Source organism: Anomaloglossus baeobatrachus, chromosome 8 (assembly GCF_048569485.1).
Source record: "Anomaloglossus baeobatrachus isolate aAnoBae1 chromosome 8, aAnoBae1.hap1, whole genome shotgun sequence".
Taxonomy (NCBI): domain Eukaryota; kingdom Metazoa; phylum Chordata; class Amphibia; order Anura; family Aromobatidae; genus Anomaloglossus; species Anomaloglossus baeobatrachus.
This window is the reverse complement of record NC_134360.1, coordinates 17,002,137-17,025,582: the sequence shown is the minus strand read 5'-3', so window position 1 is coordinate 17,025,582 and position 23,446 is coordinate 17,002,137. Positions and strand designations below refer to the sequence as shown.

The following is a 23,446-nucleotide window of genomic DNA, read 5'->3' as shown; positions in this document are numbered from 1 at the left end:
GAGACAACTCCAGAGATGCTTCAGCCAATGGAGATAACTCCAGAGATGCTTCAGCCAATGGAGACAACTCCAGAGATGCTGCAGCCAATGATGACAACTCCAGAGATGCTGCAGCCAATGATGACAACTCCAGAGATGCTGCAACCACCAAAGATGCTGCATCCAATGGAGACAACTCCGGAGATGCTGCTATCACTGGAGATGCTGAAGCCAATGGAGACAACTCCAGAGATGCTGCAACCAAAGATCCTGCATCCAATGGAGACAACTCCAGAGATGCTGCAACCAAAGATCCTGCATCCAATGGAGACAACTCCAGAGATGCTGCAATCACCGGAGATGCTGCAGCCATGGGAGAGAAGTCCGGAGATGCTGCTATCAGTGGAGATGCTGCCGCCACGGGAGACAACTCCGGTGACGCTGCCGCCATTGGAAACTTGCAAAGTGAGAATTCACAGTCCAGCCTTGCGACAGTATACTTTTCGTGTGCATTAAAGTCACAGTTGCAAGTCTCATGATCCAATCTTTCAGCACCAAATACGCCTACGGTTCTGCTGGTTCAGGTCCAAACACCCTTGTTTAGATTAAGAATTGCAGCCATAAGGCAGATGAGTAAATCCGTCATTGATGAATACTCACTACACATCTGTAATTAATAATCAACATTTTTTTTTTTATGAAAATATTCTGTGCCGGGGACATCAAGCAAAAGATAAAATAATCCTAAACCTAAAGAATATCACACAAAGTCTCCTACTGTTGGTAAACCAGGAATGAGCACTTTCACTGTCCCTTCCATGACGGTCCGGCCACCATCGGCGGCCACACACGATACACTGATGAACGCCAGTGATTTCTTTAGCGCTTTTACTTGCGCTCTTGCTACGACCTCTTCCCCAGCGTGAAGCGGTGCCGGGAAGCGAATGTCCTGGGAAAGGAGCACACAGCCATCCCCCAGCAGCTTCGTGCCCAACACTGCGGACACCAGGCCGTTGAGGAGAACCCCATGTACGACGGGTTTTCCAAATCTTGTGTTCTTGGCAAAGTTCTCATCCAGGTGCAGAGGATTAGTGTCGCCCGTCAGCTCCGAGAAGAGATTGACGTCATTCTGAGTGAAGGTCTTGGCGATCTCGGCGCTGTCTCCCACCTGCAGGTGCGACCGTCTCCGGATCAGATCATTGAAGCAACTGAACGTGGAAAGTTTGGAGGAAACGGCAGAAGATCGTCCACCGGTGACCAAGTGACGGAGCATCCTGAGGAACGTCTAGTCCAGGACTAGTTCTCTGCTGTTACCGGCCAAAGCCAAGAGGAACGGGGATGTCTGACGGAGAAGGGACAGGATAGGTTATAGCTCGGCATCTACAACATCAAATATCATTACACAGAATCTTGTGAGGACGGAGTCATTACATAGTGTTCCGCGAGTTTCACATCTTCCATCAGTTTTTGGGGAGCAGATAGACAAGTACCCCATGTTATACAATTTCTAATGTCAGTAATGAAATGCAAAAATGTAAAAAAAAAACACAAGACAAAAAAAACAAAAAACCACTGATTTTGGTGTTAAAAATAAGGTTCAACCCTCCTAAGCCGTCTATACGGACAGGCAGGTCATAGAAAGGTGAATACAATGATACCTTGTTATCTGCGATCCGATGTCTTAGAAGAAAAACATGGATTTCTCTGGAATATGTAAATGAGCTGTTTGGATCTTTGGGCCAGAAATAGATCTCCCCGACAATCTGTATCCAGGGATTATTTTATATGAAAGGAGAGGTTACCAGTGTGAGACATGTAATGACTGACAGTCCGCGCTCCTGATCTATATGTTTCATACTGGTACCTCAGCCGTTCATGTAAAATAAGCTCTGGAGGCAGATTCTCGAGCCTCATTCAGACAAGTGAACTTACCGTCCGTATACTGTTTGTTGGCCTGTCTGCAGCAAGCTGCCAGCTATACAGGCCAGAGGAGGCCTGAAGTGTATGTGTGCCAGGGCACTGACGGGATATGGTACTTTGACAAAGGCATCGCGCAGGCTGGGGGCACCAAAGGTGGCAGTGCATCGCATGTAACAAGACTTGTCAGAAAAGTACAGTGCCTTGCGAAAGTATTCGTCCCCTTGAATTTTTCAACCTCTTCCCACATTTCAGGCTTCAAACAAAGATAAAAATGTTAATGTTCTGGTGAAGAATCAACAACAAGTAGACAAAATTGTGAAGTAGAACGATATTTATTGCTTATTTTAAACTTTTGTAAAAAAGAATAAACTGAAAATTGGGGCGTGCAATATTATTCATCCCCTTTACTTTCAGTGCAGGAAACTCACTCCAGAAGTTCATTGAGGATCTCTGAATGCTCCAATGTTGTCCTAAATGACTGATGATGATAATATAATCCCCTGTGTGTAATCAAGTCTCCGTATAAATGCCCCTGCTCTGTGATAGTCTCAGTGTTCTGTGTAAAGCGCAGAGAGCATCATGAAGACCAAGGAACACAACAGGCAGGTCCAGGATACTGTTGTGGAGAAGTTTAAAGCCGGATTTGGTTACAAAAAGATTTCCACAACTTTAAACATCCCAAGAAGCACTGTACAAGCGATCATATTGAACTGGAAGGAGCATCATACCACTGCAAATCTACCAAGACCCGGCCGTCCATCCAAACTATCATCTCACACAAGGAGAAGACTATCAGAGAGGCAGCCAAGAGGCCTATGATCACTCTGGATGATCTGCAGAGATCTACTGAGGTGGGAGAGTCTGTCCATAGGACAACAATCAGTCGTACACTGCACAAATCTGGCCTTTATGGAAGCAAGAAGAAAGCCATTTCTCAAAGATATCCATAAAAAGTGTTATTTAAAGTTTGCCACAAGCCACCTGGAGACACCAAACATGTGGAAGAAGGTGCTCTGCTCAGAGGAAACCAAAATCAAACTATTTGGGCACAATGCCAAACGATATGTTTGGCGTAAAAGCAACACAACTCATCACCCTGAACACACCATCCCCACTGTCAAACATGGTGGGGGCAGCATCATGGTTTAGGCCTGCTTTTTTTTCAGCAGGGAAAAGGAAGATGGTTAAAATTGATGGAAAGATGGATGGAGCCAAATACAGGACCATTCTTGAAGAAAACCTGTTGGAGTCTGCAAAAGACCCGAGACTGGGACGGAGATTTGTCTTCCAACAAGACAATGATCCCAAACATAAAGCAAAATCTACAATGGAATGGTTCACAAATAAACGTACCCAGGTGTTAGAATGGCCAAGTCAAAGTCCAGACCTGAACCCAATTGAGAATCTGTGGAAAGAGCTGAAAACTGCTGTTCACAAACGCCTCCATCCAACCTCACTCAGCTCCAGCTGTTTACAAAGAAAGAATGGGCGAGAATTTCAGCCTCTCCATGTGCAAAACTGATAGACACATAACCCGAGCAACAGCAGCTGTAATTGCAGCAAAAGGGGGCACTACAAAGTATTAACTTAAAGGGGATGAATAATATTGCACGCACACATTTTCAGTTATTTAGTTCTTATAAAAGTGTAAAATAAGCAATAAATATCGTTCAACTTCACAATTGTGTCACTTGTTGTTGATTCTTCACCAGAACATTAACATTTTTATCTTTAGGTTTGAAGCCTGAAATGTGGGAGAAGGTTGAAAAATTCAAGGGGGATGAATACTTTCGCAAGGCACTGTATATATGAAGGAAAGGACCCTTTAGTCCCAGCTTTTTCTAGTTACTCCCTGCACACAGGACACAATTCACATGAAAAACAGAAATTGCATTATACAATGAGATACAGGATCCCTGTGGAGGGCGGGGGACATCGTGCAGAGGTCACAAAAAGAGGAAACTAAATTAAATGTATATATCAGAGCCGCCCCAGCAACAGGTGCAGGGAAAAAAATAGTAAAGAAGGGAATTTTGTTTACTTACCGTAAATTCCTTTTCTTCTAGCTCCAATTGGGAGACCCAGACAGTGGGTGTATAGCTACTGCCTCTGGAGGCCGCACAAAGAACTACACTTAAAAGTGTAAGGCCCCTCCCCTTCTGGCTATACACCCTCCCGTAGGAGTACGGATTCCTCAGTTTTAGTACCAAAGCAAGGAGGAGGAAAGCCAATAACAGTTTCAAAAACAAATTCAATCCGATAACAAGATCGGAGAACTTAAGAAACAACATGAACAACATGTGCACCCGAAAAACGAAACCCTAAGAACAAATAGGGCGGGTGCTGGGTCTCCCAATTGGAGCTAGAAGAAAAGGAATTTACGGTAAGTAAACAAAATTCCCTTCTTCTTTTTCGCTCCTAATTGGGAGACCCAGACAGTGGGACGTCCAAAAGCAGTCCCTGGGTGGGTAAAAAGATACCACATGAACGGGCTGTCAGACAGCCCTTTCCTACAGGTGGGCCACCGCCGCCTGAAGGACCTGTCTACCTAGGCTGGCATCTGCCGAAGCGTAGGTATGCACTTGATAGTGTTTGGTAAACGTGTGCAGACTCGACCAGGTAGCCGCCTGGCACACCTGCTGAGCCGTAGCCTGATGCCGCAATGCCCAGGACGCACCAACGGCTCTGGTAGAATGGGCCTTCAGTCCAGATGGAATCGGAAGCCCAGCAGAACGGTATGTGTGAAGAATTGGTTCCTTGATCCACCGCGCCAGGGTGGATTTGGAAGCTTGCGATCCCTTATGCTGACCAGCGACTAGGACAAAGAGCGCATCAGAACGGCGTAGAGACGCCGTGCGAGAAATGTAAATCCTGAGTGCTCTCACCAGGTCCAACAGATGTAAACATTTTTCAAATTGGTGAACTGGATGCGGACACAAAGATGGCAAAGTGATATCCTGATTGAGATGAAAGGAAGAAACCACCTTGGGAGAAAACTCTGGAATTGGACGCAGTACTACCTTGTCTTGGTGAAACACCAGGAAGGGAGATTTGCAAGATAACGCCGCTAGCTCGGACACTCTTCGAAGAGACGTGACCGCCACAAGAAAAACTACTTTTTGTGAAAGCCGAGAAAGGGAAACCTCTTTCAAAGGCTCGAAAGGCGGCTTCTGGAGAGCAATGAGAACCTTGTTCAGATCCCAGGGTTCCAATGGCCGTCTGTAAGGAGGAACGATATGACAAACTCCTTGGAGAAACGTGCGTACTTTAGAAAGTCGTGCCAAGCGCTTCTGAAAGAATACGGATAGCGCGGAGACTTGACCCTTAAGAGAGCTAAGCGACAAACCTTTTTCCAACCCAGACTGCAGGAAGGAAAGAAAAATTGGCAATGCAAATGGCCAGGGAGAAAACCCTTGAGCCAAGCACCAAGCTAAGAATATCTTCCACGTCCTGTGATAGATCTTAGCTGAGGATGGTTTTCTAGCCTGTCTCATTGTGGCAACAACTTCATGAGATAAACCCCGCTAGGATCCAGGACTCAGTGGCCACACAGTCAGGTTCAGGGCCGCAGAATTCAGATGGAAAAACGGCCCTTGAGACAGCAAATCTGGACGGTCTGGTAGTGCCCACGGTTGGCCTACCGTGAGATGCCACAGATCCGGGTACCACGACCTTCTTGGCCAGTCTGGAGCGACGAGAATGGCTCGATGGCAGTCGGACCTGATTTTCCGGAGAACTCTGGGTAACAATGCTAGAGGTGGGAACACATAGGGGAGTCGGAATTGCGACCAATCCTGAACCAAGGCGTCTGCCGCCAGCGCTCGGTGATCGTGAGACCGTGCCATGAAAACTGGGACCTTGTTGTTGTGCCGTGACGCCATCAGATCGACGTCCGGCGTCCCCCAGCGGCAACAGATCTGCTGAAACACGTCCGGGTGAAGGGACCATTCTCCTGCGTCCATGCCCTGGCGACTGAGAAAGTCTGCTTCCCAGTTTTCCACGCCTGGGATGTGAACTGCGGATATGGTGGACGCTTTGCTTTCCACCCACTTCAAAATCCGCCGGACTTCCTGAAAGGCTTGGCGACTGCGTGTTCCCCCTTGGTGGTTGATGTACGCCACCGCCGTGGAATTGTCCGACTGAATCCGAATCTGCTTGCCTTCCAGCCATTGTTGGAAGGCTCGCAGAGCAAGGTAGATTGCTCTGATTTCCAGAACATTGATCTGCAGGGTGGACTCTTCCTGAGTCCACGTCCCCTGAGCCCTGTGGTGGAGAAACACCGCTCCCCACCCTGATAGGCTCGCATCCGTCGTGACCACTGCCCAGGACGGAGGAAGGAACGACTTTCCCTGTGACAATGAGGTGGGGAGAAGCCACCAACGCAGAGAGTCCTTGGCAGTCTGAGAGAGGGAGACAGTCCTGTCGAGGGACGTCGACTTCCCGTCCCATTGGCGGAGAATGTCCCATTGTAGAGGGCGCAGATGAAACTGCGCGAACGGGACCGCCTCCATTGCTGCTACCATCTTTCCTAGGAAATGCATGAGGCGCCTCAGTGAGTGCGACTGGCTCTGAAGGAGAGACTGCACTCCTGTCCTTAGCGAACACTGCTTGTCCAGTGGAAGCTTCACTATCGCTGAGAGAGTATGAAACTCCATGCCAAGATAAGTCAGAGATTGGGTCGGGATGAGATGCGACTTTGGAAAGTTGATAATCCACCCGAAACTCTGGAGAGTGTCTAGTGCCACCTTCAGACTGTGTTGGCATGCCTCTTGAGAGGGTGCCTTTATAAGCAGGTCGTCTAGATACGGGATGACCGAGTGGCCCTGCGAGTGCAGAACAGCTACTACTGCTGCCATGACCTTGGTGAAGACCCGGGGGCTGTTGCCAGACCGAAAGGTAACGCTACGAACTGCAGGTGTTCGTCGTGTATGACGAAGCGTAGGAAACGCTGATGCTCTGGCGCAATCGGCACGTGGAGATACGCATCTTTGATATCTATTGATGCTAGAAAATCTCCTTGAGACATTGAGGCTATGACGGAGCGTAGGGCTTCCATCCGGAACCTCCTGACTTTTACGTGTCTGTTGAGCAACTTTAGATCCAGGACGGGTCGATACGATCCGTCCTTTTTTGGGACTACAAACAGATTGGAGTAAAAACCGTGACCTTGTTCCTGAAGAGGGACGGAGATCACCACTCCTTCCGCCTTTAGAGCGGCCACCGCCTGCAACAGAGCATCGGCTCGGTCTGGTGGTGGAGAAGTTGTGAAGAAACGAGTTGGCGGACGAGAACTGAACTCTATCCTGTACCCGTGAGACAGAATATCCCTCACCCAACGGTCTTTGACGCGTGACAGCCAAATGTCGCCAAAGTGGGAAAGCCTCCCACCGACCGAGGGTGTGGGAATCGGAGACTGCAAGTCAGGAGGACGCCGTCTTGGCAACGGTTCCTCCGGCTGTCCTTTTTGGGCGTGACTGAGACCTCCAAGAATCTGAGCGTCTCTGGTCTTTTTGAGTCTTTTTTGACGAGGCGAATTGGGACCTGCCCGGTCCTCGAAAGGACCGATAACCAGACTGACCCTTCCTCTGTTGGGGTTTGTTTTGTCTGTGTTGCGGTAAGGATGAGTCCTTACCCTTGGAGTGTTTGATTATTTCATCCAAACGCTCTCCAAACAATCGGTCACGAGAAAAAGGCAAATTGGTTAAGCACTTCTTGGAATGAGAATCTGCTTTCCAATGTCTCAACCACAGGGCCCTACGCAAAACAACGGAGTTGGCTGACGCCACTGCCGTGCGGCTTGTAGCGTCAAGAACAGCATTAATCGCGTACGACGCGAATGCCGACATTTGCGAGGTCAATGGTGCTACCTGCGGGGCAAATGCACGTGTGACTGAGTCGACTTGCACAAGCCCGGCTGAGATAGCTTGGAGTGCCCATACGGCAGCAAAAGATGGCGCTAACGACGCTCCAATCGCTTCATAGATGGATTTCAGCCAGAGCTCCATCTGCCTGTCAGTGGCATCTTTAAGTGCCGCTCCATCTTCAACTGCAACCAAGGATCTAGCTGCAAGCCTGGAAATTGGAGGATCCACTTTTGGACACTGGGTCCAACCCTTGACCACCTCAGGGGGAAAAGGATAGCGTGTATCTTTAAGCCGTTTAGAAAAACGCCTTTCCGGATAAGCGTGGGGTTTCTAGATTGCGTCTCTAAAGTCAGCGTGGTCCAGAAAAGTGCTTAATGTACGCTTAGGATATCTGAAATGGATTTTCTCGTGCTGCGAAGCTGACTCCTCTACAAGAGGAGCTGGTGGAGAAATATTTAACATCTTATTGATGGACGCTATAAGATCATTAACTATGGCGTCACCATCTGGTGTATCTAGATTGAGAGCGGTCCCAGGATCAGAATCCTGATCAGTGACGTCCGCTTCATCACCCATAGATTCATCTCGCTGGGATCCTGACCATTGAGATGAATGTGAAGGCCCCTCATAGCGAGCCCGCTTAGGTTGCCTGGGGCCATTGTTCGAGTCAGAGTCTTCACCCTGAGGTGTATGTGCCCGTCCCGGAGCTTGGAGGTAATTCAGCTGAGGGGGACCAGGGGGCAATGATTGCACAGTGTCCGTGGCCTGAAGTACAGGCCTAGCTCGCAATGCGTCAAGAATTTGTGACATAGTGAGAGACATTCTGTCAGCAAAAGCTGTAAACTCAGTTCCTGTCACCTGGACAGCATTCACAGGTGGTACACCCTGGGTCACGTCCAGCAGAGGTCCCGACTGTGCAAGCGCCGCAGGCGGTACAGGAAGCATATAATGTCTGTGCCTTGGCACCCTTGCGTTTTGCGGACGACATGCTGTTGGCTCTCTGCAATGTGAGAGAGTCTATAGCCAAAGGGCGACAAGCGCTATGCAGTACAAAGTATTTGCAGGAACAAAATACTAAGATTACTACTGGCACAAGAGGGGGTGAGCCCAAAGGGCTGCTTACCGCCCGCTGAATAGCGGGTAAGAGGCGCAGAATTCCTTGTCTGGGTCTCCCCGGCTCCCCTCTGCAGCTCAGCGTGTCAGCAGGAATGGCTGCCGGCGTCTGTGGAGAGGGGCGGTCCGTGGGAGTTCCCAAACAAAAGTGCGGGAAACAGTGTCCCCTCTGTGCCTATTGTGAGGGCTGGAGTATGTAAAAACGACTCCAGCCCTCAGCGCTGATGCACTGACCAGCGTCCCGCCCCTCTCCTGACTGGCAGGTCCGGGGGCGGGAACGAACGGAAATAGGCCGCAAAAGCCGGGGACTCGAGTTATCAGCGCGGCCGCCGTAAAAGCGCGGCCCGCGCTGAAGTCCCCGGCGCACCACAAGTGCCAGCCGCGCCGCAGTCCCAGCGGCCGGCGCGACCTTTTCCCAAAAGTGTGCCTGCTTCAGCGAAGCTGAATGAGGCTATGGCACAAGCGCCGCAGCGCTGATGTCCCCGGCGCACTACAACACCCAGCATGCTGCGGTGTGAGCGCCAAATGCACGGGGACACAGAGTACCTTGAGGAAGCAGGGCCATGTCCCTGATGTACTCTGCTCCATCCAGCGTCTTCTCCAGGGGCTGTAGATGGAGCACGGTCTCAGTGCCTGGAGACCAGTAATCCCACTTCACCCAGAGCCCTGTAAAAAGGGATGGGGAAGGAATCAGCATGTGGGCTCCAGCCGCCGTACCCGCAATGGGTACCTCAACCTTACAAACACCTCCGACATACAGTGGGGTGAGAAGGGAGCATGCTGGGAGCCCTGTATGGGCCCTCTTTTCTTCCATCCGACATAGTCAGCAGCTGCTGCTGACTAAAAACAATGGAGCTATGCGTGCGTGTCTGACCTCCTGCGCACAAAGCTAAAACTGAGGAATCCGTACTCCTACGGGAGGGTGTATAGCCAGAAGGGGAGGGGCCTTACACTTTTAAGTGTAGTTCTTTGTGCGGCCTCCAGAGGCAGTAGCTATACACCCACTGTCTGGGTCTCCCAATTAGGAGCGAAAAAGAAAGCTTCCTTAATGCTGATATATATATATATATATATATATATACACATATATATATATATACACATGTCTAAATATAAATATTATATATGTATATATATAAATATTATATATATATAAATAAAATTATATATATATATATATATATATATATATATATATATATATATATATATATATATATATAATATATATATAATATATATATATATTATATATATATATATTAAAGGTGGATGTAGCAGCCCCAGGTCCTCTGTGCCATAGATGCTTACTATCAGCTATGCAGCAAGACTACAAAAACAAGTCGGCCCGGTGTCGGTGTGTTGTTGCGGTCACACATCGCTGCAGACACAGTCACCAGATCCGGGCTCAATGGGAATTTACCTGGAGCACACGAATGCCGCACGGCAGGCCCTGGTATTGTCCCAGCAGGGTCAGAGACGTCCACAGCTTCACCAGACCGCTGCAAGAAAAGATCAGACCCTGCTACAACTAATACGGATAAAATACACAAAAATACAGAATGCAGCAGACACAATTTATTCTACAGATGATACAGCTGTTATTACACAAGAACGTCCAAAACCCCCTGCACTAAAAAACAGTAAAGACCAGAGAAAACAGACATGAAAAAATGCTCCTCACATGTGTCAGCTATTACCTTCCATAATACAAGATTCAAATTTTTCCCTTATCAGACTGTCCCTCCCAGTAATATAGGCTGGATGTGAGGTCTGTGTGTCTCTCCCAGTAATATAGGCTGGATGTGAGCTCTGTGTGTCTCTCCCAGTAATATAGGCTGGATGTGAGCTCTGTGTGTCTCTCCCAGTAATACAGGCTGGATGTGAGCTCTGTGTGTCTCTCCAGTAATATAGGCTGGATGTGAGCTCTGTGTGTGTCTCCAGCAATATAGGCTGGATGTGAGCTCTGTGTGTCTCTCCCAGTAATATAGGCTGGATGTGAGCTCTGTGTGTCCCTCCCAGTAATATAGGCTGGATGTGAGCTCTGTGTCTCTCCCAGTAATACAGGCTGGATGTGATCTCTGTGTTTCTCTCCCAGTAATATAGGCTGGATGTGAGCTCTGTGTCTCTCCCAGTAATATAGGCTGGTTGTGAGCTCTGTGTCTCTCCCAGTAATACAGGCTGGATGTGAGCTCTGTGTGTCTCTCCCAGTAATATAGGCTGGATGTGAGCTCTGTGTCTCTCCCAGTAATACAGGCTGGATGTGAGCTCTGTGTGTCTCTCCCAGTAATATAGGCTGGATGTGAGGTCTGTGTGTCTCTCACAGTAATATAGGCTGGATGTGAGCTCTGTGTCTCTCCCAGTAATACAGGCTGGATGTGAGCTCTGTGTGTCTCTCCCAGTAATACAGGCTGGATGTGAGGTCTGTATGTCTCTCACAGTAATATAGGCTGGATGTGAGGTCTGTGTGTCTCTCACAGTAATATAGGCTGGATGTGAGGTCTGTGTGTCTCTCCCTGTAATATAGGCTGGATGTGAGCTCTGTGTTTCTCTCCCTGTAATATAGGCTGGATGTGAGCTCTGTGTGTCTCTCCAGTAATATAGGCTGGATGTGAGCTCTGTGTGTCCCTCCCAGTAATATAGGCTGGATGTGAGCTCTGTGTGTCTCTCCCAGTAATATAGGCTGGATGTGAGCTCTGTGTGTCTCTCCCAGTAATATAGGCTGGATGTGAGCTTTGTGCGTCTCTCCCAGTAATATAGGCTGGGTGTGAGCTCTGTGTGTCTCTCCCAGTAATATAGGCTGGATGTGAGCTCTGTGTGTCTCTCCCAGTAATATAGGCTGGATGTGAGCTCTGTGTCTCTCCCAGTAATACAGGCTGGATGTGAGCTCTGTGTGTCTCTCCCAGTAATATAGGCTGCATGTGAGGTCTGTGTGTCTCTCCCTGTAATATAGGCTGGATGTGAGCTCTGTGTGTCTCTCCCTGTAATATAGGCTGGATGTGAGCTCTGTGTGTCTCTCCAGTAATATAGGCTGGATGTGAGCTCTGTGTGTCCCTCCCAGTAATATAGGCTGGATGTGAGCTCTGTGTGTCTCTCCCAGTAATATAGGCTGGATGTGAGGTCTGTGTGTCTCCTACTAATATAGGCTGGATGTGAGCTCTGTGTGTCTCTCCCAGTAATATAGGCTGGATGTGAGGTCTGTGTGTCTCTCCCTGTAATATAGGCTGAATGTGAGCTCTGTGTGTTTCTCCAGTAATATAGGCTGGATGTGAGCTCTGTGTGTCCCTCCCAGTAATATAGACTGGATGTGAGCTCTGTGTGTCTCTCCCAGTAATATAGGCTGGATGTGAGCTCTGTGTGTCTCTCCCAGTAATATAGGCTGGATGTGAGGTCTGTGTGTCTCCTAGTAATATAGGCTGGATGTGAGCTCTGTGTGTCTCTCCCAGTAATATAGGCTGGATGTGAGCTCTGTGTGTCTCTCCAGTAATATAGGCTGGATGTGAGCTCTGTGTGTCCCTCCCAGTAATATAGACTGGATGTGAGCTCTGTGTGTCTCTCCCAGTAATATAGGCTGGATGTGAGGTCTGTGTGTCTCCTAGTAATATAGGCTGGATGTGAGCTCTGTGTGTCTCTCCCAGTAATATAGACTGGATGTGAGGTCTGTGTGTCTCTCCCTGTAATATAGGCTGGATGTGAGCTCTGTGTGTCTCTCCCAGTAATATAGGCTGGATGTGAGCTCTGTGTGTCTATCTCCCAGTAATATAGGCTGGATGTGAGCTCTGTGTATCTCTCCCAGTAATATAGGCTGGATGTAAGCTCTGTGTCTCTCTCCTAGTAATATAGGCTGGATGTGAGCTCTGTGTATCTCCCAGTAATATAGGCTGGATGTGAGGTCTGTGTATCTCCCAGTAATATAGGCTGGATGTGAGCTCTATGTATCTCCCAGTAATATAGGCTGGATGTGAGGTCTGTGTCTCTCCCAGTAATATAGGCTGGATGTGAGCTCTGTGCGCCTCTCCCAGTAATATAGGCTGGATGTGAGCTCTGTGTATCTCCCAGTAATATAGGCTGTATGTGAGGTCTGTGTCTCTCCCAGTAATATAGGCTGGATGTGAGCTCTGTGTGTCTCTCCCAGTAATACAGGCTGGATGTGAGGTCTGTGTGTCTCTCCCAGTAATATAGGCTGGATGTGAGCTCTGTGTGTCCCTCCCAGTAATATAGACTGGATGTGAGCTCTGTGTGTCCCTCCCCCCCGTAATATAGGCTGGATGTGAGCTCTGTGTGTCTCTCCCAGTAATATAGGCTGGATGTGAGCTCTGTGTGTCTCTCCCAGTAATATAGGCTGGATGTGAGCTCTGTGTGTCTCTCCCAGTAATATAGGCTGGATGTGAGCTCTGTGTGTCTCTCCCAGTAATATAGGCTGGATGTGAGCTCTGTGTGTCTCTCTCCTAGTAATATAGGCTGGATGTGAGCTCTGTGTGTCTCTCCCAGTAATATAGGCTGGATGTGACGTCTGTGTGTCTCTCCCAGTAATATAAGCTGGATGTGAGCTCTGTGTGTCTCTCCTAGTAATATAGGCTGGATGTGAGCTCTGTGTGTCTCTCCTAGTAATATAGGCTGGATGTGAGCTCTGTGTGTCTCTCCCTGTAATATAGGATGGATGTGAGCTCTGTGTATCTCTCCCTGTAATATAGGCTGGATGTGAGCTCTGTGTGTCTCTCCAGTAATATAGGCTGGATGTGAGCTCTGTGTGTCTCTCCCAGTAATATAGGCTGGATGTGAGGTCTGTGTGTCTCCTAGTAATATAGGCTGGATGTGAGGTCTGTGTGTCTCTCCCAGTAATATAGGCTGGATGTGAGGTCTGTGTGTCTCTCCCTGTAATATAGGCTGGATGTGAGCTCTGTGTGTCTCTCCAGTAATATAGGCTGGATGTGAGCTCTGTGTGTCCCTCCCAGTAATATAGACTGGATGTGAGCTCTGTGTGTCTCTCCCAGTAATATAGGCTGGATGTGAGCTCTGTGTGTCTCTCCCAGTAATATAGGCTGGATGTGAGGTATGTGTGTCTCCTAGTAATATAGGCTGGATGTGAGCTCTGTGTGTCTCTCCCAGTAATATAGGCTGGATGTGAGCTCTGTGTGTCTCTCCAGTAATATAGGCTGGATGTGAGCTCTGTGTGTCCCTCCCAGTAATATAGACTGGATGTGAGCTCTGTGTGTCTCTCCCAGTAATATAGGCTGGATGTGAGGTCTGTGTGTATCCTAGTAATATAGGCTGGATGTGAGCTCTGTGTGTCTCCCAGTAATACAGGTTGGATGTGAGGTCTGTGTGTCTCCTAGTAATATAGGCTGGATGTGAGCTCTGTGTGTCTCTCCCAGTAATACAGGCTGGATGTGAGGTCTGTGTGTCTCTCCCAGTAATATAGGCTGGATGTGAGCTCTGTGTGTCCCTCCCAGTAATATAGACTGGATGTGAGCTCTGTGTGTCCCTCCCCCCCGTAATATAGGCTGGATGTGAGCTCTGTGTGTCTCTTCCAGTAATATAGGCTGGATGTGAGCTCTGTGTGTCTCTCCCAGTAATATAAGCTGGATGTGAGCTCTGTGTGTCTCTCTCAGTAATACAGGCTGGATGTGAGGTCTGTGTGTCTCTCCTAGTAATATCGACTGGATGTGACGTCTGTGTGTCTCTCCCAGTAATATCGACTGGATGTGACGTCTGTGTGTCTCTCCCAGTAATATAGGCTGGATGTGAGCTCTGTGTGTCTCTCACAGTAATATAGGCTGGATGTGAGCTCTGTGTGTCTCTCCCAGTAATATAGGCTGGATGTGAGCTCTGTGTGTCTCTCCCAGTAATATAGGCTGGATGTGACATCTGTGTGTCCCTCCCAGTAATATAGGCTGGATGTGAGCTCTGTGTGTCTCTCCCAGTAATATAAGCTGGATGTGAGCTCTGTGTCTCTCTCCTAGTAATATAGGCTGGATGTGAGCTCTGTGTGTCTCTCCCAGTAATATAGGCTGGATGTGACGTCTGTGTGTCTCTCCCAGTAATATAAGCTGGATGTGAGCTCTGTGTGTCTCTCCTAGTAATATAGGCTGGATGTGAGGTCTGTGTCTCTCCCAGTAATATAGGCTGGATGTGAGCTCTGTGTGTCTCTCCCAGTAATATAGGTTGGATGTGAGCTCTGTGTGTCTCTCCCAGTAATAAAGGCTGGATGTGAGCTCTGTGTCTCTCTCCTAGTAATATAGGCTGGATGTGAGCTCTGTGTGTCTCTCCCAGTAATATAGGCTGGATGTGAGCTCTGTGTGTCTCTTCTAGTAATATAGGCTGGATGTGAGCTCTGTGTGTCTCTCCTAATAATATAGGCTGGATGTGAGGTCTGTGTCTCTCACAGTAATATAGGCTGGATGTGAGCTCTGTGTGTCTCTCCCAGTAATATAGGCTGGATGTGAGCTCTGTGTCTCTCTCCTAGTAATATAGGCTGGATGTGAGGTCTGTGTGTCTCTCCTAGTAATATAGGCTGGATGTGAGCTCTGTGTATCTCCCAGTAATATAGGCTGGATGTGAGCTCTGTGTATCTCCCAGTAATATAGGCTGGAAGTGAGCTCTATGTATCTCCCAGTAATATAGGCTGGATGTGAGGTCTGTGTATCTCCCAGTAATATAGGCTGGATGTGAGCTCTATGTATCTCCCAGTAATATAGGCTGGATGTGAGCTCTGTGCGCCTCTCCCAGTAATATAGGCTGGATGTGAGCTCTGTGTATCTCCCAGTAATATAGGCTGGATGTGAGGTCTGTGTATCTCCCAGTAATATAGGCTGGATGTGAGGTCTGTGTGTCTCTCCTAGTAATATAGGCTGGATGTGAGCTCTGTGTATCTCCCAGTAATATAGGCTGGATGTGAGCTCTGTGTATCTCCCAGTAATATAGGCTGGATGTGAGCTCTGTGTATCTCCCAGTAATATAGGCTGGATGTGAGCTCTATGTATCTCCCAGTAATATAGGCTGGATGTGAGGTCTGTGTATCTCCCAGTAATATAGGCTGGATGTGAGCTCTATGTATCTCCCAGTAATATAGGCTGGATGTGTGGTCTGTGTCTCTCCCAGTAATATAGGCTGGATGTGAGCTCTGTGCGCCTCTCCCAGTAATATAGGCTGGATGTGAGCTCTGTGTATCTCCCAGTAATATAGGCTGGATGTGAGGTCTGTGTATCTCCCAGTAATATAGGCTGGATGTGAGGTCTGTGTATCTCCCAGTAATATAGGCTGGATGTGAGGTCTGTGTATCTCCCAGTAATATAGGCTGGATGTGAGCTCTGTGTGTCTCTCCCAGAAATACAGGCTGGATGTGAGGTCTGTGTGTCTCTCCCAGTAATATAGGTTGGATGTGAGCTCTGTGTGTCTCTCCCAGTAATATAGGCTGGATGTGAGCTCTGTGTCTCTCTCCTAGTAATATAGGCTGGATGTGAGCTCTGTGTGTCTCTCCCAGTAATATAGGCTGGATGTGAGCTCTGTGTGTCTCTCCTAGTAATATAGGCTGGATGTGAGCTCTGTGTGTCTCTCCTAATAATATAGGCTGGATGTGAGGTCTGTGTCTCTCACAGTAATATAGGCTGGATGTGAGCTCTGTGTGTCTCTCCCAGTAATATAGGCTGGATGTGAGCTCTGTGTCTCTCTCCCAGTAATATAGGCTGGATGTGAGCTCTGTGTGTCTCTCCCAGTAATATAGGCTGGATGTGAGCTCTGTGTGTCCCTCCCAGTAATATAGGCTGGATGTGAGCTCTGTGTCTCTCCCAGTAATACAGGCTGGATGTGAGCTCTGTGTGTCTCTCCCAGTAATATAGGCTGGATGTGAGGTCTGTGTGTCTCCCAATAATATAGGCTGGATGTGAGCTCTGTGTGTCTCTCCCAGTAATATAGGCTGGATGTGAGCTCTGTGTCTCTCCCAGTAATATAGGCTGGATGTGAGCTCTGTGTCTCTCCCAGTAATACAGGCTGGATGTGAGCTCTGTGTGTCTCTCCCAGTAATATAGGCTGGATGTGAGGTCTGCGTGTCTCCCAGTAATATAGGCTGGATGTGAGCTCTGTGTGTCTCTCCCAGTAATATAGGCTGGATGTGAGCTCTGTGTCTCTCCCAGTAATACAGGCTGGATGTGAGCTCTGTGTGTCTCTCCCAGTAATATAGGCTGGATGTGAGGTCTGTGTGTCTCTCACAGTAATATAGGCTGGATGTGAGGTCTGTGTGTCTCTCCCTGTAATATAGGCTGGATGTGAGCTCTGTGTGTCTCTCCCTGTAATATAGGCTGGATGTGAGCTCTGTGTGTCTCTCCAGTAATATAGGCTGGATGTGAGCTCTGTGTGTCCCTCCCAGTAATATAGGCTGGATGTGAGCTCTGTGTGTCTCTCCCAGTAATATAGGCTGGATGTGAGCTCTGTGTGTCTCTCCCAGTAATATAGGCTGGATGTGAGCTTTGTGCGTCTCTCCCAGTAATATAGGCTGGGTGTGAGCTCTGTGTGTCTCTCCCAGTAATATAGGCTGGATGTGAGCTCTGTGTGTCTCTCCCAATAATATAGGCTGGATGTGAGCTCTGTGTGTCTCTCCCAGTAATACAGGCTGGATGTGAGCTCTGTGTGTCTCTCCCAGTAATATAGGCTGGATGTGAGGTCTGTGTGTCTCTCACAGTAATATAGGCTGGATGTGAGGTCTGTGTGTCTCTCCCTGTAATATAGGCTGGATGTGAGCTCTGTGTGTCTCTCCCTGTAATATAGGCTGGATGTGAGCTCTGTGTGTCTCTCCAGTAATATAGGCTGGATGTGAGCTCTGTGTGTCCCTCCCAGTAATATAGGCTGGATGTGAGCTCTGTGTGTCTCTCCCAGTAATATAGGCTGGATGTGAGGTCTGTGTGTCTCCTACTAATATAGGCTGGATGTGAGCTCTGTGTGTCTCTCCCAGTAATATAGGCTGGATGTGAGGTCTGTGTGTCTCTCCCTGTAATATAGGCTGGATGTGAGCTCTGTGTGTCTCTCCAGTAATATAGGCTGGATGTGAGCTCTGTGTGTCCCTCCCAGTAATATAGACTGGATGTGAGCTCTGTGTGTCTCTCCCAGTAATATAGGCTGGATGTGAGCTCTGTGTGTCTCTCCGAGTAATATAGGCTGGATGTGAGGTCTGTGTGTCTCCTAGTAATATAGGCTGGATGTGAGCTCTGTGTGTCTCTCCCAGTAATATAGGCTGGATGTGAGCTCTGTGTGTCTCTCCAGTAATATAGGCTGGATGTGAGCTCTGTGTGTCTCTCCCAGTAATATAGGCTGGATGTGAGGTCTGTGTGTCTCCTAGTAATATAGGCTGGATGTGAGCTCTGTGTGTCTCTCCCAGTAATATAGGCTGGATGTGAGGTCTGTGTGTCTCTTCCTGTAATATAGGTTGGATGTGAGCTCTGTGTGTCTCTCCCTGTAATATAGGCTGGATGTGAGCTCTGTGTGTCTCTCCCAGTAATATAGGCTGGATGTGAGCTCTGTGTGTCTCTCCCAATAATATAGGCTGGATGTAAGCTCTGTGTGTCTCTCCTAGTAATATAGGCTGGATGTGAGGTCTGTGTCTCTCCTAGTAATATAGGCTGGATGTGAGGTCTGTGTATCTCCCAGTAATATAGGCTGGATGTGAGCTCTGTGTATCTCTCCCAGTAATATAGGCTGGATGTAAGCTCTGTGTCTCTCTCCTAGTAATATAGGCTGGATGTGAGCTCTGTGTATCTCCCAGTAATATAGGCTGGATGTGAGCTCTGTGTATCTCCCAGTAATATAGGCTGGATGTGAGCTCTATGTATCTCCCAGTAATATAGGCTGGATGTGAGGTCTGTGTATCTCCCAGTAATATAGGCTGGATGTGAGCTCTATGTATCTCCCAGTAATATAGGCTGGATGTGAGGTCTGTGTCTCTCCCAGTAATATAGGCTGGATGTGAGCTCTGTGCGCCTCTCCCAGTAATATAGGCTGGATGTGAGCTCTGTGTATCTCCCAGTAATATAGGCTGGATGTGAGGTCTGTGTCTCTCCCAGTAATATAGGCTGGATGTGAGCTCTGTGTGTCTCTCCCAGTAATACAGGCTGGATGTGAGGTCTGTGTGTCTCTCCCAGTAATATAGGCTGGATGTGAGCTCTGTGTGTCCCTCCCAGTAATATAGACTGGATGTGAGCTCTGTGTGTCCCTCCCCCCCGTAATATAGGCTGGATGTGAGCTCTGTGTGTCTCTCCCAGTAATATAGGCTGGATGTGAGCTCTGTGTGTCTCTCCCAGTAATATAGGCTGGATGTGAGCTCTGTGTGTCTCTCCCAGTAATATAAGCTGGATGTGAGCTCTGTGTGTCTCTCCCAGTAATATAGGCTGGATGTGAGCTCTGTGTGTCTCTCTCCTAGTAATATAGGCTGGATGTGAGCTCTGTGTGTCTCTCCCAGTAATATAGGCTGGATGTGACGTCTGTGTGTCTCTCCCAGTAATATAAGCTGGATGTGAGCTCTGTGTGTCTCTCCTAGTAATATAGGCTGGATTTGAGGTCTGTGTCTCTCCCAGTAATATAGGCTGGATGTGAGCTCTGTGTGTCTCTCCCAGTAATATAGGTTGGATGTGAGCTCTGTGTGTCTCTCCCAGTAATATAGGCTGGATGTGAGCTCTGTGTCTCTCTCCTAGTAATATAGGCTGGATGTGAGCTCTGTGTGTCTCTCCCAGTAATATAGGCTGGATGTGAGCTCTGTGTGTCTCTCCTAGTAATATAGGCTGGATGTGAGCTCTGTGTGTCTCTCCCTGTAATATAGGATGGATGTGAGCTCTGTGTGTCTCTCCCTGTAATATAGGCTGGATGTGAGCTCTGTGTGTCTCTCCAGTAATATAGGCTGGATGTGAGCTCTGTGTGTCCCTCCCAGTAATATAGGCTGGATGTGAGCTCTGTGTGTCTCTCCCAGTAATATAGGCTGGATGTGAGGTCTGTGTGTCTCTCCAGTAATATAGGCTGGATGTGAGCTCTGTGTGTCCCTCCCAGTAATATAGACTGGATGTGAGCTCTGTGTGTCTCTCCCAGTAATATAGGCTGGATGTGAGCTCTGTGTGTCTCTCCCAGTAATATAGGCTGGATGTGAGGTCTGTGTGTCTCCTAGTAATATAGGCTGGATGTGAGCTCTGTGTGTCTCTCCCAGTAATATAGGCTGGATGTGAGCTCTGTGTGTCTCTCCAGTAATATAGGCTGGATGTGAGCTCTGTGTGTCCCTCCCAGTAATATAGACTGGATGTGAGCTCTGTGTGTCTCTCCCAGTAATATAGGCTGGATGTGAGGTCTGTGTGTCTCCTAGTAATATAGGCTGGATGTGAGCTCTGTGTGTCTCCCAGTAATACAGGCTGGATGTGAGGTCTGTGTGTCTCCTAGTAATATAGGCTGGATGTGAGCTCTGTGTGTCTCTCCCAGTAATACAGGCTGGATGTGAGGTCTGTGTGTCTCTCCCAGTAATATAGGCTGGATGTGAGCTCTGTGTGTCCCTCCCAGTAATATAGACTGGATGTGAGCTCTGTGTGTCCCTCCCCCCCGTAATATAGGCTGGATGTGAGCTCTGTGTGTCTCTTCCAGTAATATAGGCTGGATGTGAGCTCTGTGTGTCTCTCCCAGTAATATAAGCTGGATGTGAGCTCTGTGTGTCTCTCCAAGTAATACAGGCTGGATGTGAGGTCTGTGTGTCTCTCCTAGTAATATCGACTGGATGTGAGCTCTGTGTGTCTCTCCAGTAATATAGGCTGGATGTGACGTCTGTGTGTATCTCCCAGTAATATAAGCTGGATGTGAGCTCTGTGTGTCTCTCCTAGTAATATAGGCTGGATGTGAGCTCTGTGTGTCTCTCCCAGTAATATAGGCTGGATGTGACGTCTGTGTGTCTCTCCCAGTAATATAAGCTGGATGTGAGCTCTGTGTGTCTCTCCTAGTAATATAGGCTGGATGTGAGGTCTGTGTCTCTCCCAGTAATATAGGCTGGATGTGAGCTCTGTGTCTCTCCCAGTAATATAGGTTGGATGTGAGCTCTGTGTGTCTCTCCCAGTAATATAGGCTGGATGTGAGCTCTGTGTCTCTCTCCTAGTAATATAGGCTGGATGTGAGCTCTGTGTGTCTCTCCCTGTAATATAGGCTGGATGTGAGCTCTGTGTGTCTCTCCTAGTAATATAGGCTGGATGTGAGCTCTGTGTGTCTCTCCCTGTAATATAGGATGGATGTGAGCTCTGTGTGTCTCTCCCTGTAATATAGGCTGGATGTGAGCTCTGTGTGTCTCTCCAGTAATATAGGCTGGATGTGAGCTCTGTGTGTCCCTCCCAGTAATATAGGCTGGATGTGAGCTCTGTGTGTCTCTCCCAGTAATATAGGCTGGATGTGAGGTCTGTGTGTCTCTCCAGTAATATAGGCTGGATGTGAGCTCTGTGTGTCCCTCCCAGTAATATAGACTGGATGTGAGCTCTGTGTGTCTCTCCCAGTAATATAGGCTGGATGTGAGCTCTGTGTGTCTCTCCCAGTAATATAGGCTGGATGTGAGGTCTGTGTGTCTCCTAGTAATATAGGCTGGATGTGAGCTCTGTGTGTCTCTCCCAGTAATATAGGCTGGATGTGAGCTCTGTGTGTCTCTCCAGTAATATAGGCTGGATGTGAGCTCTGTGTGTCCCTCCCAGTAATATAGACTGGATGTGAGCTCTGTGTGTCTCTCCCAGTAATATAGGCTGGATGTGAGGTCTGTGTGTCTCCTAGTAATATAGGCTGGATGTGAGCTCTGTGTGTCTCCCAGTAATAAAGGCTGGATGTGAGGTCTGTGTGTCTCCTAGTAATATAGGCTGGATGTGAGCTCTGTGTGTCTCTCCCAGTAATACAGGCTGGATGTGAGGTCTGTGTGTCTCTCCCAGTAATATAGGCTGGATGTGAGCTCTGTGTGTCCCTCCCAGTAATATAGACTGGATGTGAGCTCTGTGTGTCCCTCCCCCCCGTAATATAGGCTGGATGTGAGCTCTGTGTGTCTCTTCCAGTAATATAGGCTGGATGTGAGCTCTGTGTGTCTCTCCCAGTAATATAAGCTGGATGTGAGCTCTGTGTGTCTCTCCAAGTAATACAGGCTGGATGTGAGGTCTGTGTGTCTCTCCTAGTAATATCGACTGGATGTGAGCTCTGTGTGTCTCTCCAGTAATATAGGCTGGATGTGACGTCTGTGTGTCTCTCCCAGTAATATAAGCTGGATGTGAGCTCTGTGTGTCTCTCCTAGTAATATAGGCTGGATGTGAGCTCTGTGTGTCTCTCCCAGTAATATAGGCTGGATGTGAGCTCTGTGTGTCTCTCCCAGTAATATAGGCTGGATGTGAGCTCTGTGTGTCTCTCCCAGTAATATAGGCTGGATGTGAGCTCTGTGTGTCTCTCCCAGTAATATAGGCTGGATGTGACATCTGTGTGTCCCTCCCAGTAATATAGGCTGGATGTGAGCTCTGTGTGTCTCTCCCAGTAATATAACCTGGATGTGAGCTCTGTGTCTCTCTCCTAGTAATATAGGCTGGATGTGAGCTCTGTGTGTCTCTCCCAGTAATATAGGCTGGATGTGACGTCTGTGTGTCTCCCAGTAATATAGGCTGGATGTGAGCTCTGTGTGTCTCTCCCAGTAATATAGGTTGGATGTGAGCTCTGTGTGTCTCTCCCAGTAATATAGGCTGGATGTGAGCTCTGTGTCTCTCTCCTAGTAATATAGGCTGGATGTGAGCTCTGTGTCTCTCTCCTAGTAATATAGGCTGGATGTGAGCTCTGTGTGTCTCTCCCAGTAATATAGGCTGGATGTGAGCTCTGTGTGTCTCTCCTAGTAATATAGGCTGGATGTGAGCTCTGTGTGTCTCTCCTAATAATGTAGGCTGGATGTGAGGTCTGTGTCTCTCACAGTAATATAGGCTGGATGTGAGCTCTGTGTGTCTCTCCCAGTAATATAGGCTGGATGTGAGCTCTGTGTCTCTCTCCTAGTAATATAGGCTGGATGTGAGGTCTGTGTGTCTCTCCTAGTAATATAGGCTGGATGTGAGCTCTGTGTATCTCCCAGTAATATAGGCTGGATGTGAGCTCTGTGTATCTCCCAGTAATATAGGCTGGATGTGAGCTCTATGTATCTCCCAGTAATATAGGCTGGATGTGAGGTCTGTGTATCTCCCAGTAATATAGGCTGGATGTGAGCTCTATGTATCTCCCAGTAATATAGGCTGGATGTGAGGTCTGTGTCTCTCCCAGTAATATAGGCTGGATGTGAGCTCTGTGCGCCTCTCCCAGTAATATAGGCTGGATGTGAGCTCTGTGTATCTCCCAGTAATATAGGCTGGATGTGAGGTCTGTGTATCTCCCAGTAATATAGGCTGGATGTGAGCTCTGTGTGTCTCTCCCAGTAATACAGGCTGGATGTGAGGTCTGTGTGTCTCTCCCAGTAATATAGGTTGGATGTGAGCTCTGTGTGTCTCTCCCAGTAATATAGGCTGGATGTGAGCTCTGTGTCTCTCTCCTAGTAATATAGGCTGGATGTGAGCTCTGTGTGTCTC

The 23,446-nt window shown here is 48.2% G+C and overlaps 2 protein-coding genes across 2 annotated transcripts in view; both read right to left on the bottom strand.

Annotated features, from left to right (window-relative positions):
- Positions 1-653: 653 nt before the first annotated feature.
- HTD2 (hydroxyacyl-thioester dehydratase type 2) lies at positions 654-1,252 on the bottom strand. The gene has a single exon (XM_075320665.1). The coding sequence runs from the start codon at positions 1,250-1,252 to the stop codon at positions 740-742; it is 513 nt and encodes a 170-aa protein (XP_075176780.1). The 3' UTR covers positions 654-739.
- The window catches only part of RPP14 (ribonuclease P/MRP subunit p14), a 47,684-nt gene continuing 25,471 nt past the window's right edge, over positions 1,234-23,446 (bottom strand). Inside the window, exons 5-6 of the mRNA XM_075320666.1 lie at positions 10,300-10,378; positions 1,234-1,321 (exon numbers count right to left, since the gene is read on the bottom strand). Coding sequence (XP_075176781.1) covers positions 1,265-1,321; positions 10,300-10,378 — 136 coding nt within the window. The 3' untranslated portion in view covers positions 1,234-1,264. The remainder of the gene's footprint in view (positions 1,322-10,299; positions 10,379-23,446) is intronic.